Raw genomic sequence first — 24,984 nt, forward strand, 5'->3', positions numbered from 1 at the left:
CAAGAAGGCCGGCATCACGAAAGGTATATGTGATATACATGTAATTGATGTGTACCTTACCAGTACTCGTAGTAGCTCCTGGGTATTTGATACCGGTGCGGTTGCTCACATTTGTAACTCAAAACAGGAGCTGCGGAATAAGCGGAGACTGGCGAAGGACGAGGTGACGATGCGCGTCGGGAATGGTTCCAAGGTCAATGTGATCGCCGTCAGCACGCTACCTCTACATTTACCTTCGGGATTAGTTTTAAACCTTAATAATTGTTATTTAGTGCCAGCTTTGAGCATGAACATTGTATCAGGATCTCGTTTAATTCGAGATGGCTACTCATTTAAATCCGAGAATAATGGTTGTTCTATTTATATGAGAGATATGTTTTATGGTCATGCTCCGATGGTGAATGGTTTATTCTTAATGAATCTCGAGCGTAATGCTACACATGTTCATAGTGTGAGTACCAAAAGATGTAAGATTGATAATGATAGTCCCACATACTTGTGGCACTGCCGCCTTGGTCACATAGGTGTCAAACGCATGAAGAAGCTCCATGCTGATGGACTTTTAGAGTCTCTTGATTATGAATCTTTTGACACGTGCGAACCATGCCTCATGGGTAAAATGACCAAGACTCCGTTCTCAGGAACAATGGAGCGAGCAACCAACTTATTGGAAATCATACATACTGATGTGTGCGGTCCAATGAGTGTTGAGGCTCGCGGTGGCTATTGTTATGTTCTCACCCTCACTGATGACTTGAGTAGATATGGGTATGTCTACTTAATGAAACACAAGTCTGAGACCTTTGAAAAGTTCAAGGAATTTTCAGAGTGAGGTTGAGAATCAACGTGACAGGAAAATCAAGTTCCTGCGATCAGATCGTGGAGGAGAATACTTGAGTCACGAGTTTGGCACACACTTAAGAAAATGTGGAATAGTTTCACAACTCACGCTGCTTGGAACATCTCAGCGTAATGGTGTGTCCGAACGTCGTAATCGCACTCTATTAGATATGGTGCGATCTATGATGTCTCTTACCGATTTACCGCTATCCTTTTGGGGCTATGCTTTAGAGACTGCCGCATTCACTTTAAATAGGGCTCCGTCGAAATCCGTTGAGACGACACCGTATGAATTATGGTTTGGGAAGAAACTTAAGCTGTCGTTTCTAAAAGTTTGGGGATGCGATGCTTATGTCAAGAAACTTCACCCTGAAAAGCTCGAACCCAAGTCGGAAAAATGCGTCTTCATAGGATACCCTAAAGAAACTATTGGGTATACCTTCTACCTCGGATCCGAAGGCAAGATCTTTGTTTCCAAGAATGGATCCTTTCTAGAGAAAGAGTTTCTCTCGAAAGAAGTAAGTGGGAGGAAAGTAGAACTTGATGAAGTATTACCTCTTGAACCGGAAAATGGCGCAACTCAAGAAAATGTTCCTGAGGTGCCTGCACCGACTAGAGAGGAAGTTAATGATGATGATCATGAAACTTCAGATCAAGTTGCTACTGAACTTCGTAGGTCCACAAGGACACGTTCCACACCAGAGTGGTACGGCAACCCTATCTTGGAAATCATGTTATTAGATAACGGTGAACCTTCGAACTATGAAGAAGCGATGGCGGGCCCGGATTCCGACAAATGGCTAGAAGCCATGAAATCCAAGATAGGATCCATGTATGAAAATGAAGTGTGGACTTTGACTGACTTGCCCGTAGAGCGGCGAGCCATAGAAAATAAATGGATCTTTGAGAAGAAGACAGACGCGGATGGTAATGTGACCATCTATAAAGCTCGGCTTGTCGCTAAGGGTTATCGACAAGTTCAAGGGGTTGACTACGATGAGACTTTCTCACCGGTAGCGAAGCTAAAGTCCGTCCGAATCATGTTAGCAATTGCCGCATTCTATGATTATGAGATATGGCAAATGGACGTCAAAACGGCATTCCTTAATGGTTTCCTTAAGGAAGAATTGTATATGATGCAGCCGGAAGGTTTTGTCGATCCTAAGAATGCTGACAAGGTGTGCAAGCTCCAACGCTCGATTTATGGGCTGGTGCAAGCATCTCGGAGTTGGAACATTCGCTTTGATGAGATGATCAAAGCGTTTGGGTTTACGCAGACTTATGGAGAAGCCTGTGTTTACAAGAAAATGAGTGGGAGCTCTGTAGCATTTCTCATATTATATGTAGATGACATACTTTTGATGGGAAATGATATAGAGCTTTTGGACAGCATTAAGGCCTACTTGAATAAGAGTTTTTCAATGAAGGACCTTGGAGAAGCTGCTTATATATTAGGCATCAAGATCTACAGAGATAGATCAAGACGCCTCATAGGTCTTTCACAAAGCACATACCTTGATAAGATATTGAAGAAGTTCAATATGGATCAGTCTAAGAAGGGGTTCTTGCCTGTGTTGCAAGGTGTGAAATTGAGCTCAGCTCAATGTCCGACCACAGCAGAAGATATAGAAGAGATGAGTGTCATCCCCTATGCCTCAGCCATAGGTTCTATTATGTATGCCATGCTGTGTACCAGACCTAATGTAAACCTTGCCGTGAGTTTGGTAGGAAGGTACCAAAGTAATCCCGGCAAGGAACACTGGACAGCGGTCAAGAATATCCTGAAGTACCTGAAAAGGACTAAGGAAATGTTTCTCGTTTATGGAGGTGACGAAGAGCTCGTCGTAAAAGGTTACGTCGACGCTAGCTTCGACACAGATCTGGATGACTCTAAGTCACAAACCGGATACGTGTATATTTTGAATGGTGGGGCAGTAAGCTGGTGTAGTTGCAAGCAAAGCGTCGTGGCGGGATCTACATATGAAGCGGAGTACATGGCAGCCTCGGAGGCAGCGCATGAAGCAATTTGGGTGAAGGAGTTCATCACCGACCTAGGAGTCATACCCAATGCGTCGGGGCCGATCAAGCTCTTCTGTGACAACACTGGAGCTATTGCTCTTGCCAAGGAGCCCAGGTTTCACAAGAAGACAAGGCACATCAAGCGTCGCTTCAACTCCATTCGTGAAAATGTTCAAAATGGAGACATAGATATTTATAAAGTACATACGGACCTGAATGTAGCAGATCCGTTGACTAAACCTCTACCTAGAGCAAAACATGATCAACACCAGAATTCCATGGGTGTTCGATTCATCACAATGTAACTAGATTATTGACTCTAGTGCAAGTGGGAGACTGTTGGAAATATACCCTAGAGGCAATAATAAAAGCATTATTATTATATTTCCTTGTTCATGATAATTGTCTTTATTCATGCTATAATTGTGTTATCCGGAAATCGTAATACATGTGTGAATAATAGACACCAACATGTCCCTAGTAAGCCTCTAGTTGACTAGCTCGTTGATCAACAGATAGTCATGGTTTCCTGACTATGGACATTGGATGTCATTGATAACGAGATCACATCATTAGGAGAATGATGTGATGGACAAGACCCAATCCTAAACATAGCACAAGATCGTATAGTTCGTTTGCTAGAGTTTTCCAATGTCAAGTATCTTTTCCTTAGACCATGAGATCGTGTAACTCCCGGATACCGTAGGAGTGCTTTGGGTGTACCAAACGTCACAACGTAACTGGGTGACTATAAAGGTATACTACGGGTATCTCCGAAAGTGTCTGTTGGGTTGACACGGATCAAGACTGGGATTTGTCACTCCGTATGACGGAGAGGTATCACTGGGCCCACTCGGTAATGCATCATCATTATGAGCTCAAAGTGACCAAGTGTCTGGTCACGGGATCATGCATTACGGTACGAGTAAAGTGACTTGCCGGTAACGAGATTGAACGAGGTATTGGGATACCGACGATCGAATCTCGGGCAAGTAACATACCGATTGACAAAGGGAATTGTATACGGGGTTGCTTGAATCCTCGACATCGTAGTTCATCCGATGAGATCATCGAGGAGCATGTGGGAGCCAACATGGGTATCCAGATCCCGCTGTGGTTATTGACCGGAGAGCAATCTCGGTCATGGTCTACATGTCTCCCGAACCCGTAGGGTCTACACACTTAAGGTTCGGTGACGCTAGGGTTGTAGGGATATGTATATGCAGTAACCCGAATGTTGTTCGGAGTCCCGGATGAGATCCCAGACGTTACGAGGAGTTCCAGAATGGTCCGGAGGTAAAGAATTATATATAGGAAGTGCTATTTCGGCCGTCGGGACAAGTTTCGGGGTCACCGGTATTGTACCGGGACCACCGGAAGGGTCCCGGGGGTCCACCGGGTGGGGCCACCTATCCCGGAGGGCCCCATGGGCTGAAGTGGGAAGGGATCCAGCCCAAAATGGGCTGGGGCGCCACTTCCCCTAGGGCCCATGCGCCTAGGGTGGGGGAAACCCTAAAGGGGGCGCCCCCTTGCTTGTGGGGGAAGCCCCCCACCCCTTGGCCGCCGCCCCCTAGGAGATTGCATCTCCTAGGGCCGCCGCCCCCCCTAGGCCCCCCTATATATAGTGGGGGGGATGGAGGACCTCTTACCTTTGCCTTTGGTGCCTCCCTCTCCCTCTCCAACACCTCCTCCTCCTCCATAGAGCTTGGCGAAGCCCTGCCGGAGTACTGCAGCTCCATCACCACCACGCCGTCGTGCTGCTGCTGGAGCCATCTTCCTCAACCTCTCCTTCCCCCTTGCTGGATCAAGAAGGAGGAGACGTTACGCTGACCATACGTGTGTTGAACACGGAGGTGCCGTCCGTTCGGCGCTAGGATCTCCGGTGATTTGGATCACGTCGAGTACGACTTCCTCATCCCCGTTCTTTGAACGCTTCCGCGCGTGATCTACAAAGGTATGTAGATGCAATCCAATCACTCGTTGCTAGATGAACTCCTAGATGGATTTTGGTGAAACCGTAGGAAAATTTTTGTTTTCTGCAACGTTCCCCAACATCTTCCACCTCTTCATTATCCACGCCAGCCATGTAGACGATAGTCCATCAACATTAGCCTTGTCAAACATGATCGCTAGCTCATTCAAGCTGTGTGGAGGTCCATGACGAAACGATTTAATTGTCTTGTGAATTTGCACGCTTATAAGAGAAAAAAGGTAGCACTGGGCTCCAACTTCTAGTAGCTAGAAACCACTGAAAAGAGCCCAAACAAACACATCCTTAACCTTGTTTTTTTTTGCGAAAACACTCTTAACGTTGTTGGTAGTTCAGAAACCACAGCTTCTTCATATATTAATTGTACGTGCAACATATCCCTAAAGAAAGTGTATACGTAACATTGTTTATGTAACTATTTCCCTCCGTCCAATAATATAAGAGCGTTTTTTACACTAGACGGAGCGAGTGGTAGCACTCTAGACGGAAGGGTAAGTTGTCTCGTTTCATGAACCACCAACTCGTTGGTCACCGACGTATGTCTTTGTTATCTACTTCCTCCATAAAGAAAATAATGATCTAAACGTTTTTATATTTCTTCACGGAGAAAGTATCATCCTCTGCTTGGAACACAACAATGCCGTATCAAACAAAACAAGCTAGTGATGGGCCTGGCCATGATTTGACATGGTGCTGCTAAATAAACCCATTCGTGAAGTGGTTTAAAACGTCATCCATTGTGAAGTGGAGTAGTACCCTGAGGTATAATGTATAAACAGATACTCTCTCCGTTTCTAAATATAAGACTTTTAGATATTTCAATACGGGCTACATATAAATGTATATAGACATATCTTAGAGTGTACATTCATTTGTTTAGGAACGGAGGGAGTACTATTAAGTTGCCAGCCTGAACCCAATTATGACTATCCAAATATAGCTCGTAAACGTTACGAGACAGGTCAGCATCCTGGGCGGGCAATGACTGGTTACTAAAACTAGACCATCTTGTCTGAGTATATATATGAACGGACCGTGGTTCCAGACTTTCGATGTATATTTGCTAGATATACACAAACAAATCTGAATCAGGAAGAGATCTTTTAGGGCAGCAATATATAAATATATATATATATATATATATATATATATATATACACATCATCCAGGGTGCATAATAAGTTATTCTTCATCCAGGGTAATCTTACGATCGCTTTCTAAATAAATTATGTTTAGAATATAAATAGTTACATGCATATCGATTCAATATGTAAAATTTGGTATAAAAATAAAAATATAGATTATAAGATCAGAAAAATCACATTTTATGTATGTTTTACACTATGTTTTATATTCGTAATTTTATGTAACATAAAATATTTTTTACGGCGAATACATATTTTCTTACGTTCTCTTTTTATGTATAAAATAAGACAAAATTTAAAAAACATAAAAATACGGCGAATTGATGTCAAAATAGAGAGGAGGTGAAGAATAACATGACCCTATATATATATATATATATACACACACACACACTTATGTTGATAGAGGGAGTGGGATGAAAAACGCATAGTAGGAGATTGCCTACCTACCACGTCTCGTAGGAGACCCAAACCTCGCATACGGGTGGACCGAGTCGGGTGAGTAGGCTGGATTGCTAAGTTCTACCTCCGTTTGATCCTCTACCGGCTCTAGTGGTCATATAAAGGAACACAAGCGGGTAACCACTTAGGGAACTAGGATCCGGTATCTGCTGATTCCACTGGAGTGACTTACTCTCGGAGGGAGCACCAGTTCTTGAATCCGTTAGTAGTACACGTAGGCGCGCGAGCACTACGATATCAGAACTTACTTTCTTATTCCATATACGCTCTTGAATATGATGAAGGGAGACCGGGCTGTCATGCTTACGGTGATTACCCTCGCATGTGCCGCAGTACTTTCAGAGTGTAAGGGCATCTCCAGCCGTTGGCCCCCCAGGGGGCGTCTAAAAGCGCCGCCTGGGGGTGAGCCGGCGCAAAAAATGGCCCTGGGGGCGAGTCGGTCCCCAGCCGTCGGCCCCTAGGGCTGCCCCAGGCGCGTATTAAAAAAAGGACCATTCGGCGAAGTTATGATAAAAACTAGTTAAATTTCGGCCAAACATGGCAAATTTCGGTGAAATTCGCGCATTTTCATTACATTAACCTAATCTAAAAAAGAAAGGGGCTGAAGTCGTCGCCGCCATCGTCGTCGTCGGTCTTCTCCTCCTTGACGCGGGCGCCCCTGCTGGATCCCTGCCCGGCGTCGCCATGACGGACTGGCGGCGGCGCGTCGTCGTCGTCGTCGCTGTCGCATAGGACGACGACCCCGTCTTCATCGCGGCCGCGTCGGCGCTCCTCGAAGCGGCGCAGGGCGGCGCGCTAGCGCTCCTTCTCCTTCTCCCGGCGCGCCTTCTCCATCGCAATGGAGTCCTGGCACGCCCATTCTAGGGCCGCGTCGTCGTCGTCGAACTCCGCCTCCACCGGCGCCAGCCCCGGCTCCATCTTCGGCTTGACGAAGCGTGGAGGAGCCGACGAGGAGGGGGCGCGCCGGCTGCCCTCGTTGATGACGATGCCGACGCTGCGAGTGCGCCGACCGATTGGCGTCTCCGTCACGGGCTCGGCCTTGACGCCGAGAAGCGCCGAAGAACCGGAGGAGTGGGAAGATGAGCGAGAGGAGGAAGACGAGGAGGAGGCGAACCTCCTTGAAGCCCATGCGCGTCGGTGTTGCGACGGGGCGGCCCCCGTCGCAGGATAGGTCAACGGCGGGTTGTTGCCGCCGTCAAGGTGCGCCAGCACGCCATCCAGCGTGCGGCCGGGGACGCCCCACCACAGGTGGCGCCCCACGCTGTTCTTCACGCCGCCGACCATCGGCGCGTCGTTGGTGGAGGCCAGGCGCTGCTGCTGGCGGCGCTGGAAGTACGCCACCCAAGCCGCGTGATTGCCGGCGGCGTACTGGGGGAGGGAGCGCTCGTCGTCGGTCAGGGAGGCGCGCGCGACCTCGACCTCCTCGGCGAAGTACGTGGGCTTCGCCACGGCGTCGGGTAACGGGGGAACGGGCACTCCCCCGTCACTGAGCCGCCACCCCGTCGGCCCGGCGCGCATGTCCGGCGGCGCCGGGATGTTCGCCTGGAACAGGAGTCAGGACTCCTGTTCGCGGAGCGAACGGCGGCCGAAGCCGTTCGCCGCCGTCTCGTCTCCGGGGAAGCGCTCTGCCATGGCGACGGGCTCGGCGGTGATAGAGAGGGAGAGAGAGAGGGGCTGCCGGTGGCGCTCGGGAGAGAAAGACGGAGACGGAGAGAGAGGGGCTGGGCGGCGGCGAGGGGCGAGTCTGGTGTGGGCACCGGCGAGAACCGCCGGCTTTTATAGCCGCTCCGTGCCCGTGTGTACGCGTGCGAGAGAGGGGAGGCGTCGGCGCGCCGTCCCGTGACGCGCCGCCATGAGGAATCAATGGCAAGGCTGACCGGCGGCAACCTTGCCATTGATTCCCCGCGGGAACCGAGGCAGTTGGGGGGAAGACGAGCCGCCGTGTCCCTGACGCGGCTGGCCCGCGGCTTTTTCACGCCAAAACAGTTCGCCCCGGCGCCCCCGGGCGCCCCCCAGCGTGCCGGGTTCAGCCTGGGTCCGCCGGCGCTATTTTCGGCCCAGGCCGGCGAAAATCGGGCTCCTGGGGGCGTGATTGGGCCGTTTTTTCGATGCCGGCACAAAAAAAAAACGCCTGGGGAGGCCTTCCTGGGGCACAGCTGAAGATGCCCTAAGTATGCCTAGACTAGAGGTAGTCGTTGAGAGTTCATATAAAGTTTTTAGCTGTTTCAAAACCCATCTGATCACCGCCGTGTGTTGACGAACTACAGTACATACAAAGAGTGAATCCAAGAAAATTCTCAAAAACTGTCTGGGTGTTTCAGAAATTATTTTATCACCTACTAACAGCCTTGTCTAATCGACCTTTGGTTACGTATAATACAGGTCGAACAACCAGTCAGATGATGGATGGCAGCAAGATACAAATGTGCATATGCCCGGAGATCCCTTCATGCGAGTGGTTATGGAGGTTGACTGCAAGGAGGTAGTTGATCTGTGGGTTTCTGGCACTTTTTCGCGCTCGACGATAACGCCAGTTCTATTGGAGATAGAAGGACTAGCTTTATCTTTTCAGTCTTTTGTTATTCAATTTGTTTCAAGAAAAGCCAATGCTCCAGCCCTCCTTTGTGCCAAGTTTGCTTGCACATTAGGGGTTATCAGCTGTTGGATGGACTCCCCTCCTAGTTTTCTCATGATTAGCGTTATGGCTGATCATGCAGGAGCTAGAGATGATTGAATAAAGTTCTCATTTCGCCGCAAAAAAAAAAATGCCCGGAGATCCCTTCGCCTAGCTGCCCGAATAATCTGTGCTACTGTTGTTCGCATGTAGCGGGAGAGCCTTGCTTTCCGACGAGACCGCAGTGCGTGGTGGGCTGTGGCTGCCAGCCCCCTGCCTCCGCGCTCCCCTGAGCCCTGACGCCTTGGCATGGCCATGGGCAATGTGTTTTTTTCTTGCGGGTAACTGTTAGGAATGTTGTATGTCATGCCCATCATGATTCGAAAAAAAAACGATGAGACGTAATAATCCTTATGCAGTTGCTTGGAAGTGTTCATTTCACTGAGGGCTCGTTTGGTGCACAGAGAAAACTCCGGGATCCCCGTCCAATCCCCGGAAAGAAAAGGCACGTGATATACTCACCCTGGGAATTCTGTTGGTCAATTTGATTGTGGCCCGTGACAGGAATATCTAGGCTCACTCCTGTTGAATCCCCTAGAAGGAAAAAACCTGGTAACTATTCGTTGAGATGAGTTCCCCGTCTCTCTCTTGCTGACTTTTGTTCGCAGACGCTGTCACCGCTCTCCTTGGCTTCGTTCTCGCTGCTGCATCGCTCTCCTCACCATTCGCTCCTCCCAAATGGTTTTCCCCTGAGTTTCTGTTTTGCTATGAATATTCCACCCAGGGCAACTCTTTCCAGGGAACACCTCCTCTTGCGGCCAAATAAGGCCTAAGCCTAAGTAATTCAATCTCTACTACATAAAAAGAACGTAAAAGAATGTAAGGTTCACATTTCATCTCTTTTTCGTCCAATCTTCCTTATATACGCCTTACTCTTTTCTTCTCTTTGATTTTTTCCTTCCATCTCCGATTTTTCTCCCATCAATTCTCCCTAAAATAGAATCAAATGTCTCATATTTTATTAACTTACCAAAAAAACACATTTTTTGTGTGATAAGTCATTAAATTCTTACCAAATAAGTGCTTAACAATAAAATGACAGGCAAATAATGACAATTGCATACAAAAACTTGCTAAGCTTTTAGTGCATCAATAGTCACGAGCTAATCTACTAGAATGTTTATACTCCTGTTGCAACCCACGAGCAATTGTCTAGTAAAACTAAAAAGGAGAAAGAAAATGACAAAGAAAATTTCGGCGCGAATCTTCACATAAAATCAATGACATATGACTTAGATGCGCAATATTTAGAGCACATCTAGATGTGCTTTACCAAAACAATTTTTCTAGTGTATCATTTTCGGAAGTGTTTGCCGATGGCGATTAGGCTCGGATGTTTTGCTAAAGTGGAAAAACTCAGGTTGGGCCCATTTAAAATTAGGAAAATTAATAATGGGAGGCTAGGCCACCATCAAGTGGATGTATAGTCCCACTGAACGATATTTTCGTGTCACAGGGGAGACTGGAGGTTTAATTTCTATGTATTATAAACAACTAGATAATTATCCATGTTTTGCAAAACATGAGTAGCAAGTTAGCCATATAAATGTGATTGTGTTAAAAAATAATTTTATTTGGTAAACTCTTTGTTGGCAAATATGTATTCACTTAAAAAACAAAAAAAGACCTGGTAAGTCAGTAAGAGGTGGGGTAACTGACGCGGTTCCATAGAAAACCGGTGAAAAACCAGAGATAGGAGAACAAAAATCAAAACGGAATGAGAGAGGAAAGACAATACATAAATTTTGACGATGGAGGACTAGACGATAGAAACTTACAAATATAATAATTTTATACTTGATATAAGTTTGTCCCTTAGGGTCTAAACTATGTGGGAAATTTCCGAAACAAAAATGAACTCATATAAAAAGTAAAACATGCAACGATTATGCAGTGGGAAATTCCACTTAAAATGCACTAATACATGTCACATAGGAGTAATATATGGAGATTCTCACGACTAGCAAATCTAACATCTACGACATTTTTTATGGTATGGACACACACATTTCGGCATTCGCAACAAAAGATTAGTGTTAGTTCAGTCCTTTCAAATTTTGACCTTCATTTTTTTGTGAGAACTACCTTGACATGATCGAAATCACTAGTCTTTCTTTTTTACATACAAGATCGAAATCCCTAGGTTATTTTTAGCATTATTAGACCGAAATCACTATATATTTTTTTGAGAAAGGATCGAAATCACTAGTTAAGGCAAAGCTATGGGCTCAGAAATTTGAGAAGTACCAAGCTGGGCGACGCCAGGGCCGTAGCTCAAGTTGCCCATCGTGTCCAATACAGCCCAAGTGCGAATGCTTCTCCGACGAACTGACGAAGTGGCAAGTGGTCCCAGCGCCGCCGCGACCCCAGCCCGGGAAAACGGCGACGGCCAGCCCCGCGCCGGCGTTGATGTCGCCGCTGTCACCCGCACGGCGGCTGTCGGTCCTCTCTCTCCTTCTCCTCCTACTCATCCTAACCGCGGCGTCATCTGCGGCGGCGGCGGAGGAGGAGTTCACGGAGGAGCTGCTCCTGCGGCCGCTCCCCGACCGCAAGGCGCTGGCCCACTTCCACTTCCGCTCCTCCAAGCCTCCCACCGCCGCCTCCGGCCGCCACCACCACCTCTTTCCGAAGGCCATCTCCCAGCTGGTACGCACGCCCTCCTCAAACACAGACCCCTCCTCTCTCGCTGCCACGGTTCTTAGGGTTCGTCGTTAAAATTGCCCCGGGCTCGCGTTGATTGGCCGATAAGAGCGCCAGTTTAGCCATCTAATTTGAATAATCTGTCACTCCGCTGAACGCAAAGTTGAGTTCAACAGCTGCTTGTTAGTTTTTGCAGTAGATGAATCCATTGTAGCAGTTGAGTCTTGTTTGTAGAGCCAAAGGGCCTTGACCCCTATTCCATTACTGAGAATGAAACAACAGTATCTCAGCGTTTACAGCATCGTTTCTGACCGTCTGATGATTCAGAGAGTTAAGGCAAAACATCCGCTAGTGCAGTTCCAACCAATATTATCGGACATTTCTCAGCCTACAGCAGAAGAAATATAGCAAAATGATAGTAACAGCTAACTCTAAAAGTCTAAATCAGCAGCATAGAAGAGTGCGGACTACGTGCTCACCTAAGATAGCTTGCACTTTCCGCCACTTCATCGCCATCCGAGACACACCTGCTCCGGCATCTTCGACTCCAGCTTCAGTATAGTGTCGTCCCAGGTGCCTTCCATGTGATCTGGGCACAGCGGCCTCCATCTCCTGATCACTCGATACAGTTTTCGGCCACAGAACCTGCATCCCCATCCAAGTAGTTTTGCAGAAGTGAATATCATTATGATGTTTCCAAGTTGTTCCCATCACTGCTGCACATAGCATGTTAATAAAAGTATATTTGGCATTGCTCATCCAGCACGTAGTCACATGTTCAAATTTACATCCATCTCAATTTGCATCAAATCTGATAATTCAGACCACCACATTTTAGATACGACACAACCGACAAGCAAATGGAAAATATCTTATTGTGCTCTTGATTGCTATATGCACTATCTCGGCCATTTCCCTACCTTATTGTGGTCTAATGCCTTTGAAAAATATTCTGGTCCTCCTGAGCTATCATTAACACCATTCCTTGTCCAAACCAGGTACAAAAATTGCATATTAGTGAATTGGAACTATCTTTCACACAGGGAAGATGGAACTATGAGACATGGGGTGGATTTGATCCACTGTCAACAGATAATGCAAAACCTCCTGGTGTTGAGCTATGGGCAACTTTTGACCTCCCTTTTGCCGATATTGATGCCACATGGAAGAACCTGACGCACACATTGTCAGGCATGTTTTGTGCATCAATCAATTTCCTGGAGTCTTCCACTGCCTTCTCTGCTCCTCGCTGGGGATTTAAATTGAATGAAGGCAAACTCCGATATGGCGCATTGCCTCGTGAAGCTGTTTGCACTGAGAATCTCACGCCCTGGCTGAAACTTCTTCCATGCCGTGACAAAGCTGGCATCGCCTCTTTGTTGTACAGGCCTTCAATTTATAAAGGATATTACCATTCCCAAAAGCTGAAGCTAACATCATCCCAAACACGTGGTATTGTTCTTGATCATTCGCTCACAGTTGTGCTGCAACCAAATATGTCTAAGAGTACGCAGCTACATTCTACTGATGGAAAGCTTCAGCCCAGTTGGTCCATGGAACATTTGTTCAACAGGAAATTGTTGGGGAAATGTCTTGTTTCTAAATCCAGCAGGATATTTGTAGAAATCGAGAAAGGTATACTTGTCAAATCTGGACCGGAAGTTTCTTGGAGTAATAAATTCTTTGAACTTTCCACTGCCCCAGACAGGGTGCTCAAAGAATGGGATCACTTGGAAGTTCAATCATCTTCATTGTATGAATATGATCTTAGTAACTACAATGATGATAAGCCTTTGGATGTGGGCATAACTTGGAAGCTTCCCCTCGTATGGTCTTGCTTCCCTGCACCATATAATGCAAGAAGATTTCTTATGGGTAGCGGAAACGAAAGAGGGTCTATTGCTCTGTCATTTTTATCCACTGATCTACATAAGCAATTGCCTGGCAGCTCAAATGATTGTTCGATAAAGGCTGTAGTTCTCCAGATGTTTCCATGGTATGTTAAGGTCTTCTATCACAGCTTACAGATTTTCATTGATGGGAGCAGCAAGGCTGTAACAGAAGTACTTGACATGATCCATGTCACTCCTTCAGAAGACAAACTTTCGCCTGGAACTCTGGAGATGCTGCTAAGATTTCCTTGCAGCATGCAATCAGCTACCTTGATATTGGACTTTGACAAGGTCTGCTCTACTGCTCAGTTACCTGAATATGCCATCCTTTTGGTTAGGACTTAGGACATACATTTTTTCCTGGCATTTTACTACTGCTCATGTCTTTTCTTTGTTTTCCGCCCCTTGTGCATTCTCCATTTATGATATATGCATGCAGAACTAAATATTTCTGTTTGTTTACGACAATTTTAACGAGTATATATATTTTCAGGGGTTCCTACACATAGACGAATATCCTCCTGACGCTAATCAAGGATTTGATATTCCATCAGCTTTGGTTAGCTTTCCTGACTTTAATTCTAGCCGAAGATACCCTGAAATTGACCCAATGTTTGTGTCACCTTTGTTAGAAAATTTTAAGGTAAATATAGTATTTTTTACCATCTTGTGAGTTTTAGATATTCTGCTTTGATTTTCTCATTAAGATATTATTATGCCGCAGGAAGATAATGTTGTGAAATCCTACACAGAAGTGCTGCTTGTTCCCTTGACAACTCCTGATTTCAGCATGCCGTATAATGTTATCACCTTCACTTGCACTGTCTTAGCTCTTTATATCGGCTCACTACTTAATGCTTTGAGACGAAGAATTGGTGAGGAAGAGTGCAGATTGAGAAAAGCAGGTAATTATGTACTTGGTTCATGCCTTTTCTTTTACGATGCCTTGAGCTCTTGTGTTACCAAGTAGTAATTTGCATTGTTTTGATGTTCACATGATGAGGTACTGTATGACCCCTTCATTTGGGTCTGAAATGTGAAGTTAGTTGCTCTATTTAGACAGTAGACATTATGGCGTAATGACATGTATTTCGCCTTTATAACTGAAACCTACAAACAACAGCAGCAGCAGCAACAACAACAACAACAAAGCCTTTCAATCCCAAACAAGTTGGGGTAGTCTAGAGTTGCAACTCATAAGATCTCGAAACCAAGTCATGGTTCTGGCACATGGATAACTATGTTCCTTCAAAACTGAAACCTGATATTGGTAAATTACTATTATAGTTTAAATGTGAAAAGAGATATGAGATATTCTGCGTATTACGATTGCTCATACTATTAACTACTAAAAATAATAATTTATATGCTTATGGCAATCACATTCCTTCCTAGCAATGCGGAGAGTCAGAGAGAAACCATTGATTTCTTTTCTTACATGCATGCTAGCTGCAATCGAATAGTTTTTCCCTGTTAACATGTATCGGAAACAAGGTGTTCTTCTGAGACTGGTTAGATTTAGCGGAAATAGTTCAGTTTGCATGTTATTCTCTTCCATTTAATTGCAGTTGTATTTGCTGGTCTCAGCTGTTCCTATTTCCTCTGATTACACTGGGACATGAACAAACTGCAGAGTTACAGTAGTATATCTGGCCAATAGTTACAATGTTCATATAGTTATGTCGTGGCATTGATCCTTCCACCCAGTTCCTTCTAAGACTGGAGTGATAGTCATAGGGGTGGCTACACTAAAAGTGATTTTTGCTGATACAGTAATGCCACTGAAACTTATTGTACCGACCTTGCACATTTCTGTATGCGCGAGCAACCTCACTTTGATCTTTATTCTTGTATACTCACATCTAAGTTGTTATTTCGCCATTACAAGTGTTGACTTCTCAAATTTGAACAATGTTCTAACTAATCTCAATTCTATGACAGCCGTGAAGCCTGCACTCATTCCTCTGTTGCTAGCTAGGCTAAGGGGTCACAAGGTCGACCCATCAGAGTCAGAATCCTCTCCTGCATCTCCAGTAGGGTTAAAGCTACTAGTCAAGGTTGCACTTGTTGCGGCAGTAGCTGTTGTGTTTCACTATCTGTCAAACAGTTGAGAACACTTTTGAGCTAGTTATAGAGCACGGTGATATATTTTTGTTGATCTTCTGTAGCTTATGGCACTGCCTGTAGAGGTGCTTGCGTCGGGGTCATCTTTTTTGTTTCATTATGGATGCTTAACTGTCCTCTCATTGCAGCCTGCACATCATTTTTTTTACAATAACATGTACAAATATTAGCCAGCAAACGTGCTTACGGCATTCACGAAAATTGGAGACGCAAAACTAGGAGGATCATCAAGCTGGAGCTAGCAGATTCTTGTCTCATGGCCAGTGCTCAAAGATCATTTTGACAAAATCCATTGACACATGATAACTATTCTCATATATTGCCGCCGCTGGGCCTCATGAGTCATGATTATCCACCGTCATGCATGGTGGCGATCACACCCAAGCAATCTGACTGAACATCCAACCGACTACACCTAATCGACAAGGCCACCTGAACGCCTTGTCTCAATAGTCGCCTTAGCCATCTGGGCATCCAGAAACCTGGACCAACTGACCATTCATAGCAGGTATGAATCGCCCTTCCTCATCTTGCAAGATTGCTAAAAGCAGCATTCATGTTGAGTTTCTGAAAAGTTTGCAGTGGACAAGAACAATCCCCTTCTTTTCAATTTGGATATGCTTCTTCATTGTTCATGCATTAGTTGCTATCCCACACATTGCCATGAATGTTTTGGCACCTTTCCCACCAAATGAACCAACCTGCGGTTGCTGCCGTCTCCTGTAACCTGATTTCGTCGTTCATAGGGGGTCTTCATATCACGTGAGCAAAGCAGATGTAACACCAATTGATCTGCTTTTTTTTTGGAGATCATCATCAATTGATCTGCTGATACTGGTGCTACTAACCATATTACCCGGGAGCTCAAAAGTTGACCATATTACCAGTTCGACAATGCCAGCAGGTATGAGATTTGTTTATGTTGGGCATTCTATTATTCTTACCCTTGTCACACATCTCCAATTGAAAATGCCCCTCTTCATGTTCATAAGGCCAAAAAGAACTTTGTTTCCGTTCGTCGTTTAGCTTTAGATAGCAAATCTTTCTTTGCAATTTCACCCCTTTTCGTAATTGGTAAAGGATCATGTGTCTGGTAGATGTTAGGTTAGGCTGAGTATCTCCTTCATGTTCCTAAGGCCAAATTGAACCTTGTTTCGGTTCATTGTTTAGCTTTAGATTACACACTTTTACTAGCAATTAAGAAGGTGTGAGACCTGAGTTCGAACCGAAGTTTGAACCGGCGCCGGCTAGGAGGCAACACTGCTCTCTGACCACTGGTCAAATATTCTGATAAATGGGACGGTTAATGTTTACATAAGAAACAAAACAGTACAATGCGCGCGCTACAAACTATGAGCAGCTCTCCACACCGTCAAATACTAGGCAAATTCAGAACCACCGAAAATCCCCCTGGACATGGACAGAATGAGAACACGACAATCAGGAACGTGTGATTTCTGCACCCAATTCTTACTTTCCGGCTTGACCCGTCTTGCCTTGCAGAACATGAATTAATCCGTCCAGATTGGCCTCCGAGGGGCCACCTGGCAGCGTCGCCAGCGCGGCCTTCTGCTTCCACTCCGCGGCGCGGTGGCGCATCTCCTCCCCCTTCTCGCCCTCCATGGCCTCATGTATCATCGTCGCCACCTCCGCCCGCCGCACCTCGCCGCCGATCTCCATCCCCACACCCCACTCCGTGCGCTTGTACCAGCAGTTGGTCTGCTGCTCCGCAAAGAAGGGCCAGCTCAGCATCGGCACGCCGGCGCAGAGGCTCTCTAGCGTCGAGTTCCACCCGGAGTGCGTGAGGAACACACCAACGGCCTCATGCTCGATCACGACCTCCTGCGGGCACCACGTCGGGAGAAGACGCGGCCCTCGATGGCGGCCTGGAACTCCGGCGGGAGCACCGCCGCGTCGCCCTTGACGAGGTCGGGCCGGACGTTCCACAGGAAGGGGTAGCCGTTGTTGGCCAGCCCCCACGCGAACTCCAGCAGCTGCTCGTTCGTCATCACGGTGATGCTGCCGTAGTTCACGTATACGACGGAGCGCGGCGGCCGGGAGTCGAGCCACTCGATGAGGCCATCCTGCTCCTTCCACAGGTTGGACCCGACGCCGACATCGAGAGGGGAGCCCGCGGGGACGAGCCGGCGGACGTGGAGGAGGAGCGGGCCGAGGGTGTAGACGGGCGGGAGGATGGCCTGCATGGCGTCGAGCGCCGGCTTCTCGAGGTCATCGAATGTGTTGATGATGACGGCGTCGGGCAGTGTCAGACGCGCGGACTCACGGATGAGGAAGTTGAGCATGATGTCGTCGCGGTCCGTGGTCCGGATAAAGCTCGGGAAGTCGCGCAGCTGGAAGCCGTTGCACAGGCCCGGCACGCCGTCGACGACCGTGTTCAGGTAGCCGTCCATGAGCTGCGCCTCGTCCTTGAGCGGCACGAGCCCGTCCTCGACAAGCTGCTTGTAGTGGTTATACGCCATGAAGCCGCAGGCGCTGGCCGTCCACAGTGCGGCGCACGGCACGCTGATCTCCTTGGCGGCCTCGTAGGCCCATGACATGACGCCATCGCAAAGGACCGCATGTCACAGGCGGCACACCGGAGGCGGGGTTGTTGAGGCGGTTCAGGATGGCGCTGAGGTGGGGAAGGCAGGTGGTCATGGTGGAGCGGCAGAGCGCCGGGATGTCCTGGGTGGCGTCAGGGTCGGACGGCGGGAGGCCGTCGGGGATGGCGGCGAAGTCGAAGCCGGGGCAGGCGGTGAACGCGGCTGTGCCGCGCGACCGGAGGAGGCGGGCATAGTTGAACTCAGTGAGGACGAAGGTGACGTGGAAGCCCCGGGCGTGCAGCAGCTTGGCCACCTTGAGCATGGGCGTGATGTGGCCCTGCGCAGGGTACGGGACGCACACCGCGTGCGGCTTCTGCGCCGGATCGGTGGACGCCATGGCCATCATGATCACTCTATCAGTTGCACAAACAAATCACACACTACACACCAGCAAGAGCAAAGTGATCTGTTAATCGGCTTGCTTGCTGCTAACTACTCCGTGGCTGTGATGATAACGGCAGAGTTGAAAGCATACTTATAGGGGCGGCTAAGCTCAACCGTTGGATACGCGATAGTTTATAGATGTTGGATATACTTAACAAGTTACAACTTGGTGTATCGCTTGTGATGTGGGGCCTCCATGTGCGTCGCCATGAGAGGCAGGCCGGCAGGCAAAGTTGACGAAGCTTGTTTTTTGAGAAAACAAAATCTTGATTGGGTGTTGGGTGCAGAGGAATAACGGCAGAGTCCTGCATCGCCAGTAGGGTTAAAGCTACTAGTCAAAGTTGCACTCGGTAGTAGCTGTTCTGTTTCACTATCTGTCAAACAGTTGACAGCACTTTTGAGCTAGTTATAGACCACGGTGATCTCTATATTTTTGTTGATCTTCTGTAGCAAATGGCATTTGCCTGTAGAGGTGCTTGCGTCTGGGTAATCTTTTTATTTCATTATGGATGCTTAACTGTCCTTTCATTGCAGCTTGTACATCATTTTCTTTACAGCAATATGTACTTATATTAGCTAGCAAACATGCTTATGCCATTCACCAAAACCGGAGACACAAAATTAGGAGGATCACCGAGCTGGACCTAGCAGAATCTTGTCTCGGCCAGTGCTCAAAGATCATTTTGACAAAATCCGTCGACATATGATATGATAGCAGTCCTCATATACTGCCGCCGCTGGGCCTCACGATTGTCCACCGTCATACATGGTGGTCATCACATCCAAGCAATCTGATTGAATCATGATCCGATTGCACCCAATCGACAGGGCCAGCTTAAAGTCTCGTCTCAATGCGGTCACCTGAGCCATCTGGGCATCCAGAAGAGGGACCAAATGACCTTTCATAGCAGGTATGAGCTCATCTTGCAAGACTGTTCGTGCTCCTCCTATGTCAAAAGAAACATCCATGTTGAGTTTCAGAAAACCAGGGACCCGAGAATGCCAATATTAGCACGAATCGTACGGAATTTAGAAAAAAACGAAGAATAGATCGCTACCCCTCTTTGTTTAGCATTCAAATCACCCGTTGGCTCCTTCTAGACTGTTCTGCTTCTTGTCAATTCAGATCTGCTTCTTCATTGCTCATGTTACATTAGTTCTTAGTATCACACATATCACCTAAGTAGACCGGCTAGGTTTTTGAACCTGCTTGCCATGAACTTGTTGGCGCCTTTCTCACCAAATGTACCAAGCTGCAGTTGCTGTCCTCTCCTGTAACCTGATTTCGTCGTTCATTGGGGCCTTCATATCAGGTGAGCAAAGCAGATGTAACACCAATTGATCTGCTGATATTGGTGCCACTGACCATATTTACCCGGGAGCTCAAAAGCTGACGGTATGGGTCTATGGGATATGTATAGTGTATACCTGGCCCGACCCGACCCGACCTAGCCCAGTCTTGCCCGCAGGCTGGGTCTGGGCCTAGGTTTTGAGCCCAAAGGTCGTGCCGGGTTGGGCTTGGGCCTGCCATATTTGCTATTTAATGAAGATCCCGGGCCTGAGGCCCGACAGGCTTTTGCAGTGATGGGCTGGGTTTGGGCCTGATTTTTTAGGCCTGATGTCTGGGCCGGGCCGGGCCTGAGCCTGTTTTTTTTGCTTCGGGCTTGGTTAGGCCCGGCCCAGTCCGAGGGATGGCCAGGTATAGTATAGTGGCAATGACCAGGTCAACAACGCAACATGTGCAGGTATGAGAATTGATTGCGTCGGTCATTCTATTATTCCTACCCCTGTTACAAATCTCCAGTTGAAATATCACCTTCATGTTCCTAAGGCCAAAGGGAACCTTGTTCCTGTTCATCGTTTAGATTTACTAGATAGCAAAGCTTTCTTTGCAATTTCATCCCATTTCCTAGTCGGTAAAGGATCATGTGACTGCAAAAAAATCGTCATCGAGGTAGATGTTACGCACGGTAGGCTGTATCACTTGTTGGCTGTCGCCCAGTCATTCTTCTAGAAGATTGGCGTTTGGCGCGTTCAAGCCCTCGACTTCCCATTGGCACTGGTCGCTAGGCCATCTCCCTTCGCTGTTCAACACGGTCTTAGTTAAAAATAGTCTCGAGTTTTATAGTTTGTGATGCATGTCAAACAATCCTGTAACTTGCGTCCGTAGTGGGATTTCCGTAAGTCTAGCATTTTTGGCCAATACTGGACGCCGGTGTTTGTGTCTTTGATTTTTGACACCCATGTCCCCCGCGGCCGATGCGGTCGAGTCCTCATCATATGGCGAGTCAAGCTCCAAACTCATGTACATTGAGAATCTAAGTTTTGAATTTGCGCGGAGAATCTAGCCGGCACGCTTTTTTCACATCCACATGAGCTGGTGTTGTCTTTCTGGCGGCCTATTCGTCCAGTTTATGATGCGGATGTTTTGAGGAACCAATCGGTGCAGCAGGGTATAGTGCAGGGCAAATATTCTGACAAATGGAGTGATTTTATGTTGACGTAACAAACAAAACAGAACAATGCGTGCGCTACAAACTGAGAGCAGCTCTCCACATCTATCATCAAATAGTAGTACGTACTACTAGGCAAATTCAGAACACGATTGAAATCAGGGACGTGCGATTTCTGCACGCACCAATTCTTACTTTCCGGCTTGACCCGTCTTGCCTTGCAGCACATGAATTAATCCGTCCAGATTGGTCTCTGAGGGGCCACCTGGCAGGGTCGCCAGCGCGGCCTTCTGCTTCCACTCCGCGGCGCGGTGGCGCATCTCCTCCCCCTTCTCGCCCTCCATGGCCTCCCGTATCATCGCCGCCACCTCCGCCCGCCGCACCTCGCCGCCGATCTCCATCCCCACGCCCCACTCGGTGCGCTTGTACCGGCAGTTGGTCTGCTGCTCGGCGAAGAAGGGCCAGCTCAGCATCGGCACGCCGGCGCAGAGGCTCTCCAGCGTCGAGTTCCACCCGGAGTGCGTGAGGAACACGCCCACGGCCTCATGCTCGATCACAACCTCCTGGGGGCACCATGTCGTGAGAAGGCCGCGGCCCTCGATGGCGGCCTGGAACTCCGGCGGGAGCACCGCCGCGTCGCCCTTGACGAGGTCGGGCCGGACGTTCCACAGGAAGGGGTAGCCGCTGTTGGCCAGCCCCCACGCGAACTCCAGCATCTGCTCGTTCGTCATCACGGTGATGCTGCCGTAGTTCACGTATACGACGGAGCGCGGTGGCCGGGCGTCGAGCCACTCGATGAGGCCGTCCTGCTCCTTCCACAGGTTGGACCTGACGCCGACGTCGAGAGGGGAGCCCGCGGGGACGAGCCGGCGGACGTGGAGGAGGAGCGGGCCGAGGGTGTAGACGGGCGGGAGGATGGCTCGCATGGCGTCGAGCGCCGGCTTCTCGAGGTCGTCGAAGGAGTTGATGATGACGGCGTCGGGAAGCGACATGCGGCCGGACTCACGGATGAGGAAATTTAGCAGGATGTCATCGCGGTCCGTCGTCCGGATGAAGTTCGGGAAGTCGCGCAGCTGGAAGCCGTCGCACAGGCCCGGCACGCCGTCGACGACCGTGTCCAGGTACCCGTCCGTGAGCTGTGCCTCGTCCTTGAGCGGCACGAGCCCGTCCTCGACAAGTTGCTTGTAGTGGTTGTACGCCATGAAGCCGCATGCGCTGGCCGTCCAGAGCCCGGCGCACGGCACGCCGATCTCCCTGGCGGCGTCGTAGGCGAAGGACATGACGCCATCACAAAGGACGCACGTCACCGGCGGCACGCCGGAGGCGGGGCCGTTGAGGCGGGCCAGGATGGCGTTGAGGTGGGGAAGGCAGGTGGTCATGGTGGAGCGGCAGAGCGCGGGGATGTCCTGGGTGGCGTCGGGGTCGGACGGCGGGAGGCCATCAGGGATGGCGGTGAAGTCGAAGCCGGGGCAGGCATCAAACACGGCCTGGCCGCGCGATCGGAGGAGGCGCGCGTAGTTGAACTCGGTGAGGACGAAGGTGACGTGGAAGCCCCGGGCGTGCAGCAGCTTGGCCACCTTGAGCATGGGCGTGATGTGGCCCTGCGCCGGGTACGGGACGCACACCGCGTGCGGCTTCTGCGCCGGATCGCTGGACGCCATGGCCACCATGATCACTCGATCGATCAGTGGCACACCAGCAAGAGCAAAGTGATCTGCCAATCGGCTTGCTGCCAACTACTCCGTGGCAGTGATGTGAACAGTAGAGTTGAACGCATACTTATAGGAGGAGTTAAGCTCAGCCCGTTGGATATACTCCTAGTACTTAACAAGTTCTTGCATCGCTTGTGATGTGGGGCCTCCATGTGCGTCGCCATGAGAGGCAGGCCGGCAGGCAAAGTTGACGCAGCTTGTTTCTTGAGAAAACAAAATCTTGATTGGGTGTTGGGCTTCCTGATCTTCGGGGCACGGAGTGCATGGCCTGTTGATTGTTTTATATGGCGGCTCACGGAGCGCATGGCCGGTTATTTATGCTGGTCGCCACATGATTCGATGCTCTCGATCGGAATCGGATCCGCCGGATGCGCGGCGATGGGATTTTGCCGGTGCGCCGTGCTGTCTTGGTCTGGCCCAAGCCGTTGAGCCCGGGCAACTTGCAAGTACAGTAATCGGCTCCCACTGCAAGGCCACATGGTGCGCGCAAAGCTCTTAGCTCACGGCCTGGGGTTAGGATTCGCCAAGGATTCAGACCCTTGGAAACAGCTGGATTTTGGGGATATTAAGAACTGAAATGTGTTATTAGTCCATTAACTTGAATTGATTACACGCTTTAGGCCAACAATTCATGAATTGATCGATTTAGGTCATAAACTCGCTAATTTGATCTAATAAGGCTAAAATCGATTCTCAGGGGGAGGAGGGGTGATCGGCTACGTGGCTGCTGTGTTTTGATTTTCGGTTTGAGGTTTTTTTCGCCCTAGGCCGAGATGGCCGAATTTCGGCCATTTTCAAAAATTTCGGCTGAAATTTGACCAAATTTTGACTGCAATTTGACTTAAATTTGACCAAATTTTGCCAAATTTGAGCAATTTCGGCCTAAATATACTTTTCGCCCTAGGCTGAGATGGCCGAAATTCGGCCGAAATCCACTTTTTTCGGCCGAAAATCAAAACACAGCGTGGCTGCCATGTCAGTGTTCCTTGGACCACGAGCGAACTAACTTTTTTTTTGCATGGATCTGTTTGCAAACTGACCAGGTTTCCCTCGACCTGTGGATGGGTGGTTAGAGGGAATGTGGTATCTCCAGCCCACAAGAGTTTAAATCCTGGTGCTCGCATTTATTTCTGAATTTATTTCAGAATTTCCGGCGATGCGCATTTAGTGGTAGGAGACGTCGAGGTGCGTACGGTGACTTCGTAAATTTCAAGATGATATGCCGGCTCAGTCTTTCAGAGGTGCTCATAGGGGTAGAGTGTGCGTGCGTTCATAGGGATGAGTGTATGCGCGTGTATATGAGCGCTTGTGTCTGTACTGATGTTTTTTTTTAAGATATAAAGGAAAAAAATACGTATTGCATGGGACTCAAACGGTCAAACCCACAAACTTTGGAGTTAGCAATCAGCTTGCCAACCACTAGAACACTAACTGATTCATGTGCTAACATGCAGCCAACTCCATATATGCATTTCACTCTTTTTATTTAAGTACCTTGAGTTGTCCCATGGTGCAACTTGCGTTGCTAATTGGTCAATACATATATGGCATCCACTGAGAGCATATGGAGAGTAGACTTTGACGGAGTTTGGTGTTAAGTTGTGGCAACGTCCAGCGCAGAATCATGAGATCCCACCCGATTGATTTACTTCTATGGCGCCTCCATGGCCATGCAGAGACGCCCAGAACTTAGGGCACTCCTAGAGTTGGTCAAACTTAAGCAGGTTTGATTTTGGACAAACCTAGAACTGTAATCATTTTGGGACGAAGGGAGCATGATACTACTGCCCACTGCGAGATTAGTGATGACTAATTTATATTCCTGGGGCTGAAAATCCTAGATTAACATCTCTTTGTGCAGCTCAGGCAACGTCAGTCGATGCACTTGCGTTCTTCCCTTTCTAAAGGTGTTTGCTCGAGGCGGTGATAACTTTGGGGCTGACCTCTTGACTAATTCAGCAACATCGACGTATGAGTGGTGATCGCTTGTTAAATGTGTTGCCCTGTTATGCTATTGTTTTGATGGATTGATCCCTGACAAATAGG

General features: G+C 48.3%; 2 protein-coding genes and 1 pseudogene across 2 annotated transcripts; 1 reads left to right on the plus strand and 2 right to left on the minus strand.

The window, feature by feature from the left end:
• The first annotated feature begins 11,396 nt into the window (after positions 1–11,396).
• LOC125515186 (GPI transamidase component PIG-T-like) lies at positions 11,397–15,810 on the plus strand. The gene is made up of 5 exons (XM_048680625.1): positions 11,397–11,776; positions 12,769–13,953; positions 14,156–14,305; positions 14,387–14,567; positions 15,604–15,810. Exons 1-5 carry the CDS (start codon positions 11,540–11,542, stop codon positions 15,771–15,773), a joined length of 1,923 nt encoding a protein of 640 aa, XP_048536582.1. The 5' UTR covers positions 11,397–11,539; the 3' UTR covers positions 15,774–15,810.
• Positions 15,811–16,535: 725 nt separating this feature from the next.
• Positions 16,536–20,916, minus strand: LOC125515188 (annotated as a pseudogene).
• Positions 20,917–21,229: 313 nt separating this feature from the next.
• LOC125515187 (7-deoxyloganetin glucosyltransferase-like) lies at positions 21,230–23,088 on the minus strand. The gene has a single exon (XM_048680626.1). It carries the CDS (start codon positions 22,894–22,896, stop codon positions 21,418–21,420), a length of 1,479 nt encoding a protein of 492 aa, XP_048536583.1. The 5' UTR covers positions 22,897–23,088; the 3' UTR covers positions 21,230–21,417.
• Between the last annotated feature and the right edge of the window lie 1,896 nt (positions 23,089–24,984).

The sequence above is a fragment of the Triticum urartu genome, chromosome 6, assembly GCF_003073215.2.
Source record: "Triticum urartu cultivar G1812 chromosome 6, Tu2.1, whole genome shotgun sequence".
Lineage (NCBI taxonomy): Eukaryota > Viridiplantae > Streptophyta > Magnoliopsida > Poales > Poaceae > Triticum > Triticum urartu.